Source organism: Arvicola amphibius, chromosome 4 (assembly GCF_903992535.2).
Source record: "Arvicola amphibius chromosome 4, mArvAmp1.2, whole genome shotgun sequence".
Classification (NCBI taxonomy): Eukaryota; Metazoa; Chordata; class Mammalia; order Rodentia; family Cricetidae; genus Arvicola; species Arvicola amphibius.
In genome coordinates, this window is record NC_052050.1 from 37,942,973 (window position 1) to 37,963,908 (window position 20,936).

The window sequence follows — 20,936 nt, forward strand, 5'->3', positions numbered from 1 at the left end:
GGTGCTGTAGTAAACCAGAGGAGCTGAGAACTGAGCTCAACACTAAAGTGCAAAGCACACATGGTATCACTGCCAAGGGAGACTCTCAAACCGTAGATCCTAATATAAATGTTAGCTGTAGAAAGAAAACCCAGGATACCAGAGAGCAAAACCAAATTAAGCAAGGAAGAGACTAACGTGGCCAAAACTCTAAAGAGCACTCCATTCAATGGCGCACTGTTTTCCTGAAAACATACTTATCTAATGACACTTCTAAAATTCTGGTATTTGTGAAGAAATCATGGACGCTGTTTTCCTGTAGCTCCCAGTGTGTTTTCATCCTGAAGACAAGCTTACTTACAAAGTAGGCTAGTAAAATCCACAACTGAGCGAATGCTTAACTCTGATGCTACCACAAGATACTATTCTATCAAAATGCATGGGTATTAAATTAATGTGGATGTTGATCTTGGCCTAATGTCTACTTCATAATTACAGTAGCAGTCACCTTCTGGCATTTGCCAGGTTCTTTAATGGGTACAGTTCAAAATCTCAATTAATACTCTCAACCCCTTCTTCCCCCACCCCTTTTCCATGTAGTCTTGGCTGGCCAGAAACTCGGTATATAGACCATGGTAACCTCAAACTCACAGAAACTCGGTATATAGACCATGGTAACCTCAAACTCACAGAAACTCGGTATACAGACCATGGTAACCTCAAACTCACAGAAATCTGCCTGTCTCTGCCTCCCAAGTGCTTGGATTAAAGATGTACATTAACTAGGCCTGGCCTAAGCTTTTTTATATTTAAAAATTTTTTTATTATGTGTTTGTATGTGTGTGTGTGCACACTCACATGTGAGTGTGGGGCACTCAGAGGCAAGAAAAGGGTGTAGGAGTCCCCAGAACTGGAGTTAATAGGCAGTTATGATGGGGAAGCTGCCAAACTTGGAGAGCAACACACCCTCTTAACCATTGAGCCTTCTCTCTAGCCTGTATACTTCCAACTCTTGAAGACAGGATCTTTCATTTTCCAGAAGAGGAACCAGGAAAATTAAGCAGCATTAGCGTAACACTAGCACTAAACAGAGTCAAAAAATATTATCTCAAAGCTAGCCTTTCCTCTGGCAACTAGAACACTGAGAATCGGCTTTAAATAAAGAAGTGAAATAACTACAGAAAAATGGGGTATCGTAGGAACCCCTAAAAATGACAGAAGAAAAAAGTTCTATTACTTATCGCAAGGCACAGCAATGCTGTACTCAGAGCTGATCTAACTCCAAGCACTGTCAGCTCCTGATTTACATTGTAATCTCATACTAAGATTCTGGACAGGTAGTGGTGGCATGTGCCTTTGATCCCAGCACTTGAGAAGCTGAGGCCAATGGATCTCTGTAAGTTCAAGACCAGGCTCGTCTACAGAATGAGTTCCAGGACAGCCAGGGAGGTTACACAGAGAAATCCTGTCTTGAAAAGCCCCTCCCCTCCAAAAGATTTGAAGTCATGCCTGTAAACGTTCTGGTGCTTTTCTCTCTAGGAAGCTATTCTGAACTGTAAGAACACTAAGGTGGGCATCTCATATCCTTTAAGACATGGTGCAGTGCTGCCACCATGTGGGACAGCCTGAGAAAAGGGGGAAGAAAATCACTCAAGGGTCAAGGACTCATATCCACAATTAAAATAAGAAGATGACTTCGTAGTAATTAATGGTGTACAGATAATTAAAGAATTTCACGTATTCAACTCTAAACCATTTTGAAAACATGAAAACACAACAGACCTAAAGTGTGTGGGGTATGTATACACTTAAGTTTGTTTCTTCACATATATCCATGAAGGTGGTGATCGGGAATAGGTTTGGGACTCGGAGCCAGGCTGCAATCCTGGCTGCATTACAACTAGCCACATCCCATCGAGACATAAGCCTCTGGAATGCACATCTCTTGATCTGAAACATGGAAAGACTTCTGCTTCAGACAGACATGAAAACAAGTGAAATAGTTTACATAAAAGCATCCATCATTGTGCCTAGCACACAGGCATTACAAATTAAATATTCCTTTTCGAGTGACACAAAAGCCTCAGAAGCTTCTGAGTTGTCTGAGCTAGCATGCTACACGCTACCACTAGACCTTGAATGTCACTGCTGCTCATGCACTTGGTCTACTTGTTATTTGCATCTGATCCCACCAATAAAAGGAAAACCAGGGTGCTAATGCTAGCATTTATTTAAGGTTACTTTTCGGTAACTGTAAGTCAACCATAAACAGACAATAAAATAGTCTAGGGGGATGTGAAGAAAATGGTTTCTTTCAGTGGGAGAGGCCTCCCAGAATGTGAGTTTCTCATAAGCCTACCAAGTAACCTTATTTTCTATAAGTCTCCTCAAACATACTTGTAAAGTCTCTTCAAATCACCTCTCCATTTGTTGTTATAAAAACAAGTTTAAAAGTGTCATCAACATTCAGGAGTGATGGTAATCCCAGACTTCAAGAGTCTGAGATGTTGAGACTGACAGCTCAAGGCTGACCTAGGCTGCATAACGAGTTCCAGCACATTCTGGACTGGACAGTGAAAACAAACAACAATGACAACTCTTGGGGGCACTGGCTTACTATGTATACTATATTAAGTTTCAATAGACACCATCCATCAATGCCTGTTTCAATTACATACCAAGTAATGAAGGAAACAAGTAGGATTAGACTATATTGATAGTTATTTAATCTGGCAAAGATAAATAAATCCATTTATTATATTTGTGAAAGTACTAAGCACTGTATTTAAAAAAAAATCAAGAACTCTCCTCTGCGGAGGAAGCTTAGATGAGGTCAGCAAACTAGGCATGCACGCTGCCAGCTGACCTGATACAGATCTTCTAGGGTTACCTGGATTTCAAATCCTATTTCCTCACAAACAAACAAAAAACCTAATTGCTGTGCTTTCCATTCCTCACACCCTAAAATTTAACAGGTTCCATATGGAAGAATTACATGAGTGTAGAGATGCCTTTTCCCCTTCAACCTAGAATTGATTGTGGGAGTCAGAGTTTATTTTTTGCCTCAATCCATTCTTAGCTTCACTGAATATTTAATAGGTTTCCACAGGATACAAGATATTCCACCTATCTAGTTGGTGCTTAGAACTTTATCACCTCGTCTGCCCTCGGATAGAGAATTTCAAAGACGGCTGCTCAGAATGACAGAGTGAACCGCCAACAATGGCACCAGTACACTGGCGCCAGCTAAGCAGTCCATCAAAACTGGCATTGCTGGGACTGGTGAGATGGCTTCGCATGGAATGGCGCTTAAAACCAAGAGATCGAGGACCTGAGCTTGATCCCTGGAACTCACATTGTAGGAAAAGAGAGCCACAGCACACCATGGCAATACTCACTTCAACACACACACATGCACACATGTGCACACGCACACACACACGCATGCAAAGTAATGTAAAAAGAAAAAAAAAGTACGGCTATACAGACTCAATTCTTTATATATTTTTTTAAAAGGGTGCCAGGTGGTACTGCATGGGAAAGTAAACCAAAAAGTGGGGTTCATCTTCTAATAGTGGTGATGACACCTTATTGGAAGTCATTGTTCAAGTTCTTCCACATCTACTCTTAATCCTGAAAAGTGGTTGAACAGTCCCTGATTGATACTCAGCACATGTGCACCTTTAAAAACTGTACATTACAAGCTTCATCCTTGGCCTTCTGCTACACTAGAAGGATGATGACGCCAAGGGCATAGAACAAGATGAACAAGCAAGACCTCAAAGCACAGACTGAAGCAGAGTTTTTGCCAGGAAAAGATGATACCTAATTCAGGCAAATCCCAACTCACTTTCCACTCATAAAAGTTTAATATGTTATAATATGTACTCACTCAAAAATGGATATTAGACATAAAGCAAAGGATAAGCAACCATATTCTGCAACCCCAGAGAACCTAGACAACAAAAAGGACCCTAAGAGGCATACATGGATCCACCTAGGAAGGAGAAAAAGATAAGATCTCCTGAGTAAGTTGGGAGCATGGGGGGTAGGGAGGAGGGTGAAAGGGGAGAGAGTAGAGATGATGTGGGATTCCGCTTTGTATACTATAAATATATTTTATCACCATTGGTTAATAAAGAAGCTGCTTTGGCCTATGGCAGGGCAGAATATAGTTAGGCAGGAAAACTAAACTGAATGCAGGCAGATGCCATGTAGCCACCAAAGGAGAAAGATACAAGAACATTACTGCTAAATCACAGCCTTGGGGTGATACATAGATTAACAGAAATTGGTTAATTTAAGATGCAAGAACTAGTTAGGAATATACCTTGGTCAAACCGTATTGTAATTAATATAGTTCCTGTGTGATTATTTGGGTCCAGATGGCCGGGATGTGAAAGTACAGTCTCTGATTACAGGGAGGAAAGAAGGGGAGTGGGAAAAATGTATAGATCAATAAAAATAAATAAAAATTAACAACAAAAACATTACATTACTTATTATCTCTTAGTGTAATTCATCTTCAAAGAACTATTGTACCAGAAAAAAAACTACTTGGCCGGGGTGGTGACCCATGCCCATGCTCAGACAAGACAGTGAAACCTTGTCTCAAAAAGGAAAAAAAGTCAAAAAAGTCAAGTGTGGCATATGCCTGTATTCCCAGCACTTGAGAGGCAAGGGAGTTCAACACCAGCTACTTAACAAGTTAGAAGCCATCCTAAATATATGAAGCCTTATTTCAACATAAAAACAGAATGTTGCTGACTGAGAAGCCAAGGACAATGGTGCTGGGCTTTGATTCTTCTGCATGGACGGGCTCTGTGGGAGCCTTCTCAGCTTGGTTGATCACCTTCCTGGACCTGGGGGGAGTTGGGAGGACCTTTGTCTTAACATAGAGTAGGGAACCCTGATGGCTCCTTGGCCTGGAGAGGGAGGGGGGGGTATGGGTGGAGGGGAAGGGAGGAAAGTGGGAGGAGGAGGGGAGGAGATGGAAATTTTTAAATATAAAAAAATAAACCATGAAAAAACAAACAAACAAAAAAAAAAAAAACCCAGAATGTTGGGGGATATACTTTAAGGAAAGTGACCAATAATCTTCCATCTTCTCAGTACCAATACTTGGTAACCAATCACTCAATTTAAATGAGCTTAATTTAATAATAATCAATCTGTCATTTGGGACCTGATCTCTTTTCATTACATAAACAAAATATAAAGATGTCAAGAAGGAAATAAACTCCAGCTTTGAGATGGGGCTTTAGCTTGGAAATAAGGTACTTGCACAAGGTTCTGGGTTTAATCCTCAGCACTGCCAAAACCAAACAAATATATATATGCGTTATATTCTGGCTGCTAAATACACAGAACACAATCAATTTTATCCTAGAGTTCTTTGAGATACATTACAATAGTTGGTCGATAAAGATCATTTTGATTTAGTCTTATTTTCATACAAGAAATTACCATAGACCACTATCTGAAAAACTAATTCTAAAAATAAAAACACCCAGGGATATGAAATGTACAATCTATATATCACACAAAACTATTCCCCACAACTATCCTGTGGTCAATGTCTCAAAGAAAACATGTACTAAGCATGCCTCAGAAAGGGCTCATTTTAAATGTTGCTCTCTTTATAAAAGCACAATGAATTACCATTGGATTTGAATCTGCTATGAGATCCCGCAGAGAATCCAGAAATCCCTGGTCTTCCACCATCTGGGCATTGATATCATGGAGTTTTGCCACACAGACTGCTGCTGTTTTCCGAACATAGGGGTCTTCATCTTTCAAGCACTTGCGGAGGGGTTCACACAGATATTCAGTAATTTTATCCACACGGATACACCCCATGGTTCTAACTGCCAACGCTCGAATCAAAGGATTAGGATCTTCACAATCCTACCAAAGGAAAAAGAAAAAGCAATTACATGAATACAAGATGATTACAAGTAAATACTCCAGTTGACATAAACCTTGCAAGTTTCTAGTATATTCTACATGAGAATCCAACCTCTCATGCTATTCCTTTCCTAAAGGTCTTAGTTGTCTACTCAAGAGCTTAGAAAAAAAAGGGTTTTTTTTTTTTTGTTTTGTTTTGTTTTTAAAGAAATTTATCAAGGCTGGAGAGGTGGCTCAGAGGTTAAAGTACTTGTTCTTAAAGAGGACCTAGATTTGATTCCCAGCACTCACAGAAAGAAATCTGTAAGTGCTGCATACACACAATGAGGAAAGGTCCAACAGGACTCAATCTTACTAGGCACGAGCCTAGTAAGTCGGTGTGGCCACCCCTAGAACTATTAGTGGACTTGCCTAACAGAAATGACCCCCTTTCTTCTATTCTTGTTCAGGAAAAAAAGACAAGAGAGTTGGAAAGGTTATGTCCCCTCCACTGTCAATCTGTAAAAACCAAGTAAAAAGAGAACACAACTGCAGGAGGCCTACAAGACAAAACAAAGATGTGCTATGATCTGGCTGGGGCCTGACAGAAGCACACGTCCAGCGTAGCAGCAAAGTGGGCTTTTTGGGCTCCTCAGCAGCAAGCAGTCTCCTTTACAACAGAGTTCTTCCAAACAAAGCATTGGCAAAACACTGACAGAGAATAAATGTTCTGTATGCATGTATGCCCACATGCCAGAAGAGGGCACCAGATCTCATTATAGATGGTTGTAAACCATCATGTGGTTGCTGGGAATTGAATTCAGGACCTCTGAGCCATCTCTCCAGCCCTTCTTTTTCTTTCTTTCTTTCTTCCTTTCTTCCTTCCTTCCTTCCTTTCTTCCTTCCTTCCTTCCTTCCTTCCTTCCTTCCTTCCTTCCTTCCTTCCTTTCTTTCTTTCTGTGTTTATGTGTTTATTTATTTACGAGACAGGGTTTCTTTGTGCAGCTCTGGTTTTCCCAGAATAGGCTGGCCTTGAACTCATTAGATCATCTGCCTCTGCCTCCCAAGTGCTGGGATTAAAGCCACGTGTCACCACCTCCTGGCAAAGAATACTTTCTTAAAATTCCTGTATCAAGGGGCTGGAGAGATGGCTCAGAGGTTAAGAGCATCACCTGCTCTTCCAAAGGTCATGAGTTCAATTCCCAGCAACCACATGGCGGCTCACAACCATCTGTAATGGGGTCTGGTGCCCTCTTCTGGCATGCAGGCATACACACAGACAGAATATTGTATACATAATAAGTAACAAATAAAAAAAAAATTCCTGTATCAAAAATTTCTTTAGGCTGGGCATGGTGGTGCATGCCTTTAATCCTAGCACCCTGGAGGCAGAAGCAGGTGAATCTCTGAGTTTGAGGTTAGCTAGTCTATACAGCAAGGTCTAGGATAGTCAGGCCTGGACAGTGAAACTTTGTCTAAAATAAGAAAAGAAAACTCTCTTCAAGTCATGTACAGTTATGCTCAACTCTTTCAAAAATTTAAACAAAAATCTTCCCTAGAATATATTCTACCTACCAAAGAATCATTTGCCCAAAACAAACAAACAAAAAAACCCAAAAAAACAAAAAACCAAACCAAAACGAAAAGTTGTGGTCTATGTGCAAAGGTAGAAAAACACGAGGGAAAAAGCCTATAAAAAGTTTACCAGTTATTTTTCAAAGTTCAGACAGAGGTTAATTTTGGAAATGTCTGATGTTTTTAAAAGGCAGAATCTATTTCAGATTAATAAGGTGATTAACGCACCTCCAAGCCCATCCCAGCTAGTGACAGTAAACACTGACTACTCAGTGGCATTAAGGAAACTGTGTCACTCCTTATTTACTTAGGCTTTCTGAGACAGGGTCTCCTGCGGCTAGGTAGGCTCCATACTCACGAAGTCTGGTGTCGTCAGTTTTAGAGGCTGCGACAATAGCAGTGAGGTCATGATTTTAGAAACAATCTTAGGTGTGGCAGCCCATGCCTGGAACTCTAGGACGGTCGGGAGCAGGGAATGAGAGGAGGCCGAGGGAGGAGGCTCAGCCTGGGCTAGAGAGGAAGACCCTCCTCCAGGGAGGGAGCAGGAGGGAAGGACTGAGATCCTATGGTCTGACTCTGACAAATGTAAGCATGAAAATGATGCTGAGAGAGGGGTCGGGGTCAGAAAAGTGTTTTATGTACGCGGAATATAAATTCACCAATAGTGGCCATGTGTCAGTAGTTATTTCTAAAAAATAAATCACAAGATTTTACTATTTCCCCTACGTGAATATTTTTAATTTGCATAATAAAAATAGTTAATTATGGACTGAAGGGAGGCTCAGCAGTTAAAAGCACCTGCTGTGTTTTTCTAGAGGATCCATGTTCAGTTCCTAGAATCCATGTCAGGCGTTTATAACCACCTGTAACTCCAGCTCCAGAGGATGCAAAATCTTTTGGCCTCTGTACTCATATACAAATAAATAACAAAATAAATCCTTAAAAAATAATCAGATGTTGTAAGGCCTACCAAATCAAAGACAAGTAGCACCTCCTGCTGTAGTATTTCTGAGTCATAACCCTAATCCACAGGAAAGATAGAACAAATCCTCAGGTAACAACATGAGGACTTGTCTAAGCTGTCAGCAGGTATCTATTAGGATGAAATACCCTATGTCCATTAGCCTTGGGAGCGAGACACTGAGGTTCATCAGGCTTTCTTTTATTCATCTGGCAAGGATGGATGGATCAAGCCCCACGAACAGAAGGCTTGTCACATGGTTTCAATGTCCCTGGATGCCCCATGCTGGTGTACAGAAAGCTTACAAAGTGAAAACTGTTGCCCACTGCTAGGACTCCCTACAGGACCTTGTCCCTAGAAACACAGGTTGCCTATCTGCAATGCAGACACAAATGAAGGAAAGCCACTTCTGAAGACTGAGTCCTTGGGAAAACTACCTTCACGAAGCTGTTGACAGCCATGATGGCCATGTCTGGCTGGCTCTTGGCGTAGTTCATCAGATAGAGGTACACCAGCTTCTTCAGCTCCAGGTTGTCCGTCTGCATGCAGTTCACCACATCTGGAAAGAGAGAGCTGAGGAGAGAAGAGGAAGGAAGAAATGAGTGAAGCAGTGTCAGTGCTAAGCTGTTCACAGATAATGAGGTGACAGCCTTGGAATCCAGAGCAATCTGACAAGAGGACAATGGTGACAATTCATTTTCACGGAAATGAGTAACTAAAATAAAAATAAGCTGGGTAGTGGTGGCGCACACATTTAATTCTAGCACTCGGGAGGCAGAAGCAGGTGATCTCTGTGAGTTTGAGGCCAGACTGGTCTACAAAGTGAGTTCCAGGACAGTTAGACAGAAAAACCCTGTTTGAAAAACCAATCAACCAACCGATCAATCAATCAATCAATCAATCAATTGTACTACAGGCTGCCAGGTCTCTAGATTGTTTAGTTTTGTAGTGCATAGGCTGAACTCAGGGCCTTGTGCATGGTTTCAAGAACTTTACTACAGAGCTATATCCTTAGTTCTTTCTCTCAAAGCTTTTGTGGAGGGGAGAAACTATTATGAAAAATTTGAGAGCAACAGAATGAGCCCAACATCTACATGACCCACAAATGCTGATACAGCTCCATCTCAACTCACATATACCCTCAAACCTCATTCCCACTACTGACTCTAGAGTCTTTGTTCAGTAATAGAGACAAAACTCAGAGCCTCACACATACTAAGGAAGTGCTTTGTTACTGAGCTATGTTCCAAACCCTGGAAAGATTTTAAAATGAGTCACAGATATATTTCTTACTGAGCCACATGCCTAGGGCTTGGCCCTCTGAGCAGGGTCTATAGTTTAGGGGGACCTGAAACTTTACTATGTAGGCCAAGATGACCCTGATCTCACTATTCTCCTACCTCAGTTTCCCAAGGGCTGGGATTTCAGATGTGAACCACCACACTCAGCTTACATTATGTTGTTTCATCTATAATAAGCTAGGCATATTTTTTAAAAATTAGCTTTATTAAATGAAAGAAAAAAATAATTTTCACATCAGTTCATGGTGGTATCAAAGCATTCCAATGTTTTAATGCTCATTTTCCTCCACCCTTGACCAGTAGGAACTTAGGTAGCGCCCAGGTTCTTGTGATATGACCCTATATTTTCAAGTGTTTCTATGGCTTTTCAAATGTTCAAGTTTTAAATTTTTAATCAAGATCTGGAATCAATCATTTCTCCAAAGTGTCCTCATTCCCCTTTGGGAGAATTTATGAATCTATTTACTTTTAAAAAGCACTATGCATTTACAACTGAGGTATTATCAAATAAGTGGTCTATTCATTTCCCAATACCAGCCATCATTTCACAACCTACCATTCTCTTAGAACTGGAATGTCTAGCTGCACTCATAAAATAGCCTTAAAGGATTGAACTCCAAGTCTGGCTTCTAAAATGCATATTTTAAAAATACAATTTAACTAGAAAGTTAGCAAATAGCCTTTCCAAAGCTTTATTAGAATACTTTGTAGACTCTAGTTTTACATATCTTACAAATATAGGAAAAAACCCACAAATGTCAGTATATTTTGCATAATAATATGTCTTGTACATGCACAAAAGCATAATACAGAAACTTTTCTAAGTCATAAATATGGTATCATTTTTAAAAAAATACTCAAGTGTATCTGGTCTTGTGCAGATATGGAGGAACCACAAGGACCCTAGTGACTGGTTTCAGATCATCAGGCCATCTCTCTGGCCTTAAAGAGATGCAGAAAGGCTGCAAAACCAGTGAGTAATTACAAAACATTATCCAATGGTATGCTTACAACCCTAAGTAATTCTAACAACCTTCACAAGAAGACTGAAGCTGGGCACACTGGTGCATGCTTGAACTCCACCTTCTGGGAGGCTGAGGCAGGAAGACTGCAAGTTCAAGGCCTGCCTGTGCTTCAGGGAGAGTTCAAAGCCAGCCTCCACAACATAGTGAGACTTTCTTGAAATAAAAAGGAGAAAGAGGACTGGGAAGGAGTTTAGTGAAGAAGGACTTGCCTATTGTAGGCAAGGCCCTAGGTTCAATTCTCAGCACCAACAAGAGAAAATTATAGCAGACTTCACAGGTTTATGATTATTACTTCAAGAGGAATAACTAGCACTTCAAAATTTTCTCAGTTTTTCCTGTTTGAATGTCAATAAGTATAAATCACACAAACAAAAGTTTTCTGGAGATCTCAGGGAAAGTGAATGCCGAGAACAAAGGCTCAGAGCTGTCCCCATAAGCAACAGTAAGCCCAGATAACAATGGTGGGACAGGAGGCCGCTCAGCATCTTCTGATGCTCCTGATGCCCTGAAGAAGGTTTCTCCTATTCCTGTGTCATTGAAGGATTGATAAAATTTCATAAAAGGACAAGACAGTAAATATTTTAGGCTTAGTCGACCAAGAATTCACTTAAGTTAACAAACATAAGCCAGGCATAGTAACACACACCTTTAATTCCAGCACATGGGAGGCAGAGACAGGGGAATCTCTGTGAGTTTGAGACCAGTCTGGTCTACATAGTGAGTTCCAGGAAGGCCAGAGGTATGTAATAGAAAAACTTTGTCTCAAAAATAAAATAAAGTAAATCTTAAGCCCATTTCATAAATTATGTTAAAGTGAGTATTTTAATCAAAAAGAAGATGGCAGTGCTTTATATTTTACTTATTGTTTCTGTGTTTGTGGGCATCCATGCTCCAGCACACATGTGGAGATCTGAGATAACCTGCTAAAAGTGGTCCTCTGCTGGGTTCAGGGGAACCAACGGGTCATCAGGCTCTTGTAGCAAACGACTTTACCCACTGATCCACCTCATCAGCCCCTTGTTTACACATTCGTAAAGCTCTACAATACCTAGTTAAGTAGGGACAACGGGAGTCTCATGTTACTATCTCTGCTGTGGGATGTTTTAGCTGAAGTATAAGAAAATTCAGCTTCGTATGAATATATGACTCAGAAAATGAAAAAATAGTTTAGTATCTTTTTCAAATAAATGGATAATGTTCTCTCTCTCTCTCTCTCTCTCTCCACACACACACACACACACACACACACACACACATATTTATTTTATACACAGTAGTGTTTTGTCTGCATGTATGTCTAACGTGTTGAGAGTGTTGGATCTTCTGGGTGCTGGGAACTGAACCCAGGTTCTTTGCAAGAGCAACAAGTACTCTTAACCACCAAGCCATTTCTCCAGCCCTCTAATAACACACAGTATATTAAAATCATAGCTTCCACACATGCATACACACACATGCACACACACATGCACACACACACATGCACACACACATGCACGCACACACGCATGCACACACACATACACACACACATACACACACTCACATATGGACTGGCAGGATGGCTTAGCAAACAGAGTCCCTGCACATGAGCTGCACGGCCTGATTTAATCCAGGACTCCACAGGTGGCAGGAGAGAACAGACTCATGAGAACTGTCCTCTAATGTCCACATTAAAAAATACCTATTGAATAAAATAAAATTTCACTGCATCATCAATGACAATCCTAAATGAAACTGCTTTTTTTTTCTTGTAACTTCTTTTTTCCTGATAGTGAAAAATAGAATGACTATACATGGTAAGGTATCACCGGCAATTTCACCCACCACTGTTTTCTATCAGCTCGGAATGGTAAAGAGGCAAAGAATGCATAAATATTAAGAAAGCTTTTGTCTCCCGGACTCAGGAGAGGCCTTTAGAAAGCTGTGGGGCCTGCAGATGATCCTTACTCATTTTAGTCTCACTAATCACAAAGATGGAGGCAGTTTTGGTAGTGCAGGCTTTCACCTGGAATCTGACAACAGAATGTGGAGTCGTACAGCGATTCAATTAAAGAGTATGTGAGCTCAGTAGCTTTTTATCAGCTCCTAAAACTGTCTGAGGCAACAGGTATGTACCCGTGCCAGGGCTAAAGACAGTTTACGTTAAATCCAAAAGCAACAAAAATGAAAAGAGTAAACTAATGAAACACTTAGGTCAGAGCTGATATAAAAGCATGGTCACTTCCTTGTGATGTTTTCAACGGGACAACTCCATTCGCATAGGTTTTTATGTGTTTGCTCTTTTTGAGATAGAGTTGCTATGTTGCCCAAGTTGGGTGCCCAACTCAGACTCAAGTGATCCTCCTGCCTCTGTGTCTCAAGCAGCTGGGAGTACAGACGTGCACCACTGTACCTCAGTGGTCTATGGTTTTATAGGAAAGCAATGAGAGGTATAAAAACGGGGTTGAGCTCTCCGCAGTCTAAGCATCGTCACCCTTACCTAACATCCTTCCCCACGGTCATAGCGGCAATCACCTTCTTCACGGCCTCCTTCCTCTTTTCTTTCTTTTCATTGTTGAGTTCAGCTTTTAATTCAAAGATTTCTCCTAAAAGAGATGAGAACAAACAGGTGTGGTCTCAGGACTAGAGAACAGGGAAAACACTGCAATATGAAATGACACCAGGATAGCAAGGCAGCCACTGAAGTACGATTATTTAAAAACTATGAAATGTGCAATCCAAAGCCCTGGAATATTAACTGACCCACCAACAAAGACTCCATCAATAAATTTTTAAAGCCTTTTAAATCATCATCTTTGAAAATGTAATGCAGACCTTTCTTTAGAAAGCCTAAGGACAGCCTGGTCTACAAGAGCTAGTTCCAGGACAGGCTCCAAAGCCACAGAGAAACCCTGTCTCGAAAAACCAAAAAAAAAAAAAAAAAAGAAAGAAAGCCTAAGGAGTGTCAGCAGTGATGGCGCTCGCTTTAATCCCAGCACCAGGGAGGCAGAGGCAGGCGGATTTGTGAGTTCAAGGCCAGCCTGGTCTACAGAGTCAATGCTACACAGGGTATCTGAGGGATGATCTCACAGAAGAATTTTAAGGACCTAAAAAGAAAATAAATGTAAGGTAGGGAGCTGGCTTGGAAATCAGTGTTTACAAAATAAAAAAGAAGCCAACTTTACAAATAAACTAGGCTCAAAAATCACATAGTTTATTAGTTGTAAATCCTTATAAATCCTTCCTCCTTCTCAAGATTTATTTATGTGTATACATTCTTTGCCTGCATGTTATGTCTATGCACCACATGCATGCCTAGTACCATCAGAGGCCTGAAGAGGGTGTTGGATGCTCTGAACTGGTGTTATGGACAGCTATGAGCCACTATGTGGGTGCTGGGAAGTAAACTCAGGTCCTCTCCAAGAACAAGTGCTCTTAACTGCTGTGTCATGACTCCAGCCCCCAGCATTCACTTCTTAGCTCCAGTTCCTAGCACTTAACACAGACGCTTATAACTGTCTTTAACTCTAGTTCCAAGGAATCTGATATGCCCTCTTGCCTCTGCAGGCACCAGGCACACATATGTCCATGCAGAAAAACACTGATACACATAAAAATAGTAATATTTTTAAAGGATGACTTTGGGGAGTTGATTCTCCCTTTCCACCTTGTTAAGACAGTCTTATTTCTGTTGCTGTGCTGTGTACTCGGTCAGGGTGATTCTCCTGTCTCAGTCTCCCATGCTGAAGTAGGAATAATAAGATTACTGATGCATATGGTACCATTACCTTTACTATGTGGGTTCCAGGGACATAATCCAGATGGTCAGGCTTCCATAGTAAGCACTTTTCCCTACTGAGCTATCTCACTATAAGAAATGTTCAAAAATATCAATGCTTTGATCTACTCTGGTCCAAGTGAACTGGATTGTAAAGAGCTCTTAGTTCGTAAGTAATCCTAATATACAACCACAGTTAGGTTTAAAAAGAAAGGAAGGAAGGAAGGAAGGAAGGAAGAAAGATAGATAGATGATAGATCAAGATCAACCATCAGTCTGGTGCTATAGCAGCATGTCTGGTATGGAGTCCACTTTCTAACAGGACTTGAGGTTCAATCAGAGGGAATTCATGCTTGGTACTTGTGGTGGTCTGAATGAAAATACCCCATAGGCTCACATGTTTGAATACTTGGCCCTCAGTTTGTAGAACTGTTTGTGAAGAATTAAGATGTGTGGTCTTAGTGGCAGAAGTGTGTCACTCCAGGGGGGCTTTGAGGTTTCAAAGGGCACCATTCCCACTGTTCCCTCTCTGCTTCCTGTTTGTGGACCTGGATGTAAACTCTTAGCTGCTGCACACCATCACCGTCTGCCTGCCTGCACACCATGATGGTGACAGACTCCTATCTCTCTGAAACTGGAAGTCCCAAAGAAACCCCTCCTTCTGTAAGTTGTTCTGGTCACATTATTCTGTCATAGCCAGAGAAAAGTAACTAATACAGTACTGGAAACCTGGCCAAATGCCAGGGCCAGGGAGGCTGCAGGCCATGGTGGGCAATCTATCCCTGCTATTCTGCTGTTGTTTTACTATATGTTGTCTTCTGCATGCCACATCTATACTCAGGGGTTAGAGCTGTTCTCAATCTTGGTCAGAAAAGCTTTTTTGAATTACACATTGCTTAATGCAGAGTCCAAATTATTCAAAGTGCTGAGAATATGTGACCAAGTCTACAGCCTTAACCGGAATCCCTGTATCAACCACCTTACCTGCCCCATGGCTCAGAGAGCATCACAGAAGGAGCAGTATGGAAACAGTGTATCAGCTGGAGGATGGGGGGGGAGGGTTGTGAAATGCTGTTTCTGTGCATGAGATGGCCACTGCATTCCTTAGCTCACAGTACCTGTGTTATGTGTACAACAAGGCAGCCAACATTAAAGCATGAATCGGGGAGGCACTAACAAGGCTCAACCCTTAACTTGGGGGCTGTCGGTAGGTAGGTGTTGGCAGCTGAGTCATTTTTGTTTGGAGGTGTAGCCACTGAGATTGTCCACGCTCTACTAGATGGCTCCCATGTTCATGAGCACGAGGGCAGTACCAATTGGATTCAGAGGATTATTTAAAAAAGAAAAAAGGATAAAGACCATCAAGTTGGAAGAGGGCATGTTGGGGATAAATGAAGGGGGAAGTGGTCCTAGATATGAAGATACATGAGGGCATGTTGGGGATAAATGAAGGGGGAAGTGGTCCTAGATATGAAGATACATCATATGTGTATGAATTCCTCAATAAATACATAGGGACTAGTGATATAGCTAAATGGTTAAAGATGCTTCAGAACCTACATGGTGAAGAGAACTAACTTCTGAAAGTCGTCATCTGATTTGCACGTGTGCTGTGTCACACACCTATACACATACACACAAACACAATAAACATGAAAATATCACCACCTAATCAATATCAGCCCTAATCAATTCAATGCGGCCCAGCATGGTGGCACATGTCTGTACTTCTGGCATTTAGGAGGCAAAGGCAGGAAGGAAGACGGCCACAGGTTCAAGGCTAGCTTTAGTAAGTTACTACTACTTAGTACGTTCCAGGCCAGGTAGGGCTACATGAGATCCTGTCTCAGAAAGCAAGAAAAAAGGAGGAGGCCGAGTGAAGCTTCAAGTCATTTCTAAAGGTCCAATTTTGAATGGCTACTCAAGAAGTGTCAAAGACTGTTGTCACTATTTTAAGGCACCATCTCTAGCTTCATCTGTCTTTAGAACAAGGGGACAAAGTAAAAAGGCAATGGTCCTAAACGACAAAGGAGGGGGAGACCGGAAGGAGAGCTCCCCACACCACCATGTTGATGCCTACTTCCACGTCTTCCTTCTATGTCTTCCCCCACCTTCTGTTGGTGTTTGTTTTGTTTGAAATGGGGCCTGGAATTTAAATGTGGACTAAGATGGCCTTTTAACTCATAGGCAATCCTGCCTCTGCTTTCAGAGTGTTAAGATTACAAGTGTGTGCCACCTCACCCATCTTTCCCATCTACACCGTCAAACTTGACAATATTACCCCCTTGTCTGGTATGGAAGGCCCTTCTGCACATGTGTTGCTTTTACTGGCTAATGAATAAAGCTGCTTTGGCCTACAGCAGGGCAGAATAGAGTAATATTACCATTCCAAGCAGATAGAGGAGGAAAGAAGGCAGAGTCAGGGAGATGCCATGTAGCTGCCAAAGGAGACAGACTTCCTGGAACCTTGCCAGTAAACCAAGAGCCTCGTGGTAATACATAGAATAACAGAAATTGATTAAGACATAAGTGCTAGCTAGAAATATCTTTAAGCTATTGGCCAAACGGTATTGTAATTAATGTAGTTTCTGTGTGATTATTTTGGGGTCTGGGAGTCTGGGAAATGAATGAGAGGTCTCCGACAGCACTTGTCCACCACCTTCCAGACTGTTCTCAATGCTCATTTTACCTGGACGTCCTCAACCAGTCTGCACACTAAGTCATCTCCCTGAAGCCCCTGGCAGGAAGTATACTGACATGAGACATAAAAATGGAGCACAAAAAAAAGCTCATCTTATCAATATCCATCCCCAGCAGGCAAGCAAATTGTTCTAAAAATCACGACCCCATTTAACTGAGAACTACAGAATAACACTGGCAGAAAGGCCAGGCCTTTAAAAGCGTCTTTCTCTTCTTCATTGAGACCTGTGCTGCCAAATGCAGTTCTCAGGGCTCCTGTCATTTACTTCTGGAACAGTGAAGGGCAAACAGCAGGGTTTCAGAAAGTCTGAATTATGAGCAGCAGCAGGAGCTGCAGAATCAAAACAGGATGTAACTGAAATGATTCCAGAACCAAGTATAAATGTAAAGAATCTGCTCCAGAGGCGGTTCTGGTGGGCGGCACAGGAAGCAAAAGGAACACGGTCTATCCATTTTCAAAAAACATGATATTATCTAGCAGTGACTCAACTGGTATGTCTCCAAGTTTCATAAATGTCACCTGCTCCTTTACAAGAGAAGGTATGCTACACTAGTATGTTTTAAAAACCTGTTAGAAAAAAGGTCAGGTGTGGTGTATGCCTTTAATCCCAGCACTCAGGAGGCAGAGGCAGGAGAATCTCTGTGAACTTGAAGCCAGCCTGGTCTACACAGTGAGTTACAGGATAGTCAGGGCTACATAGTGAGACGCTGTCTCAAAAAATAAACAGCAAAAACAAAAACCTTTCTGTCATTATATATAATATGTTGGTCACCAAAGCACATAAAGTATTAGCAGAAGAAAAAGTAATACATATCCAATGATTAAGTAGTTAGCTGAAAAGAATAACAAGGACTTAATGGCTTTGTGTGTGTGCGCGCAGCAAAACATGTGCGATGTATGTGTGGGCGAGATTAACATACCAAGTGTATGAAGGACAGGGGACAACTTTGTAGAATTGGCTCTCTCCTTTCACCTTTACATGGGCCCCAGAGATCAAACTCAGGTTGCCAGGCTTGCTCAGCAAGGACCTTTATAAGGACCTTTTCCGTGCCCCCCCCCTTTTTTTTTGGTTTTTTGAGACAGAGTTTCTCTGTAGCTTTAAAGCCTGTCCTGGAACTAGCTCTTGTAGACCAGGCTGGCCTCAAACTCACAGAGATCTGCCTGCCTCTGCCTTCCAAATGCTGGGATTAAAGATGTGCGCCACCACCACCCAGCCTGTTTGATTTTTGAGACAGGGTCTTGCTATGTAGCCCAATCCAGCCTCACAAGCATCCTGCCTCAGGTTCCTAGGTGCAGATTCCAGGCATATGCCACCATGACCGGCAGGCTAATTTTTTTGATGTGTAAATAATAAAGATAGAGAAGAAACTGGATAGATCTATAAAAACAGGTACTAGGAGAACCAAAGTATCTTGCATACACACTTTATTATTATTCAGTCCCATTCCTTCCACTAGTCAAATCTACCAAGTGCTGCTAGCAGCTAAAAATGGTTCTCTTTGTTGACTACACATTAAAAAATGTTTGTAGAGCCTTTAAAATATCAATATTCAGCCTAGCATGGTGATGGATGTGTTTGTAACCCCGGCACTTGAAAGGATGTCAGAAGAGTGAATTCCAGGCTAACCTGGGGTACAATACAAGTTCTAGGACAACTTTGTTACTCACTGGTAAGAATCTAACTCAACATTAAATAAAGCAGATTAGCTAGCAAAGATCAGAACAGAGATGGGAGCGATGGCTCAGGTTAGGAGCACTGGCTGCTCTTCCAAAGGACCTGGATTTGATCTCAGTACTGAGATGGCAGCTCACAACTGGCTGTAACTCCAGTTCCAGGGGGAATCTGATGTCCTTTCCAGCCTCCACAGGCACTAGGCATGCATGTGGTGCACAGACACACAGCAGGTAAAATACCCATACACATAAAATAATAATAATAAATTTTTAAAGATCATCTCCTATCACCAACTACCAAACACAAATTAAAACAAACAAATCAATCTTCAAACTGTATCTATTTCGCAGTTGTGATTTTGATGCATCTGCTTTATAATTCTCTATATAGACCCAGACCTTTTTCTTTTATCATTTAAAGCTGCATATATCTTTAGCCCTGATATATAACTTCTGTTTTTCAAGGTTAAGAAACTTTTCTTAATTATTTTAATTAAAATATCAATATAGCACCACTACCATGCAACCTAAATGAACCTTGTTCTTCCCACCCCATGCCCAGATGTAGGGCACATTCAGCTTAAGAATAAGAATTACACTTATTGGCATGTCTCTTTAGTCTTAATCTGAAACAATTTATTTTCATGATATATTTTTTAAACTGGGTCTTAATATGTACCCTGGTTAGTTTGGAACTATGAAGACCAGGCTGACCCTAAACTCACAGTAATCTACTTGCCTCTCCCTCCCGAGTGTTGGGTCATGATATGATTTTTTGAGTACAGGACCCTTATTATGAGAAGCACGTCCAGATTGCCATGGGTTTCCCTCATTGTAATAAGGTTATGAATTTGGCAAGCTAACTTCACAGAACGTCACATCCAAAGGCAAATGGTGTCACTTTGACCTGTTGTTAGTGCTGATAACATTGATTATATGGATAAAGTTCTAAACACTGCATCTGGTTTTTGTTGTTGTTGTATTTTTTGTTTGTTTTGTCTTTTTTATATTTTTAAATTTTTTATGTATATGAACGCTTTGCCTGCTACCCACAGAGATCAGAAGAGGGCAACAGATTCCCTGGGACCAGCTATAAACGGTTGGGACCAACCATATGGATGCTGTGAATTGAATTTAGGGCCTTGATCATATTCAATAGGTTATAATCCATTACTCTAATCACTTTTTTGTTTTTCAAATTATCCAGATCTGGCCAGTGGAAGTCCCTGTAAGGTGTGGGGGTGGCCCTTGATGTCCCATCATTTTCTGAGTAGTTCCTTACTTAGAAGATATTCACCTTCAACTTAACACAGCCCCGGAATCAGTATTTGCCAAGCGAGTTCTGGATCCTTTCAGTGAAAGACAGTATTTATTTATTTTTGGTTTTTTGAGAGAAGGTTTCTCCGTGTAGTCCTGGCTGTTCTGGAACTCAGCCTGTGGACCAGGCTAGCCTCAAACTCAGGGATTCATCTGCCTCTGCCTCCAAATGCTGGGATTAAAGGCATGTGCCACCATTGCCTGGCTGAAAATGTTATTTAGAAACCAAGACTGAGTACTAGGTACCCTTGGCACCTACTCTGACTTAGAGGAAATTGGAAATTAGAGTACTTAATCAGGAACTCCCTCTACAAGTGTTAAAGTACCAAGCAAAATGCGCACGGTGCATACTCAAAGGCAACTACGAGGCAAGACAGCACACCAGAAACTACTTCAAGGCAAATAAACACAAGTTCTATGCCAGCAAAGTTGTCACATTCCAGCCACTGGAGGATACACACACCAGAGAAGCAGGCCAGGACACTGAAAATCAAGAGCAATAAACGCCACAGTAGTTGGTGCCATGCCCAGAATATTTCAACAAATATAAAACCTGATGAATACAAAAACAAATATTTCTGACCCCGAGAAACAAAGCGAGCTCAGCTGGGTGCTTGGTAAGATGAGGACAGTGACGCTAATCTATCCCTGACTGAAGGGCCATCCATAGCTCTAGAAATCTGCCATCTGGAAACAATCTGGGAAAGCAGATTTTCCCAAGAAAAGTCCTTAGTTCCTAGGCCCTCACTCACGTGTA

The 20,936-nt window shown here is 41.4% G+C and overlaps 1 protein-coding gene across 3 annotated transcripts in view; it reads right to left on the reverse strand.

Moving 5' to 3' along the window:
* The window catches only part of Ap2b1 (adaptor related protein complex 2 subunit beta 1), a 113,336-nt gene that overhangs the window by 83,985 nt on the left and 8,415 nt on the right, over window positions 1–20,936 (reverse strand). For all 3 annotated transcript variants that reach the window (XM_038324822.2, XM_038324823.2, XM_038324821.2), the window contains exons 3-5: window positions 13,210–13,315; window positions 8,839–8,974; window positions 5,641–5,886 (exon numbers count right to left, since the gene is read on the reverse strand). In XM_038324822.2, the coding sequence (XP_038180750.1) occupies window positions 5,641–5,886; window positions 8,839–8,974; window positions 13,210–13,315 (488 nt within the window). The remainder of the gene's footprint in view (window positions 1–5,640; window positions 5,887–8,838; window positions 8,975–13,209; window positions 13,316–20,936) is intronic.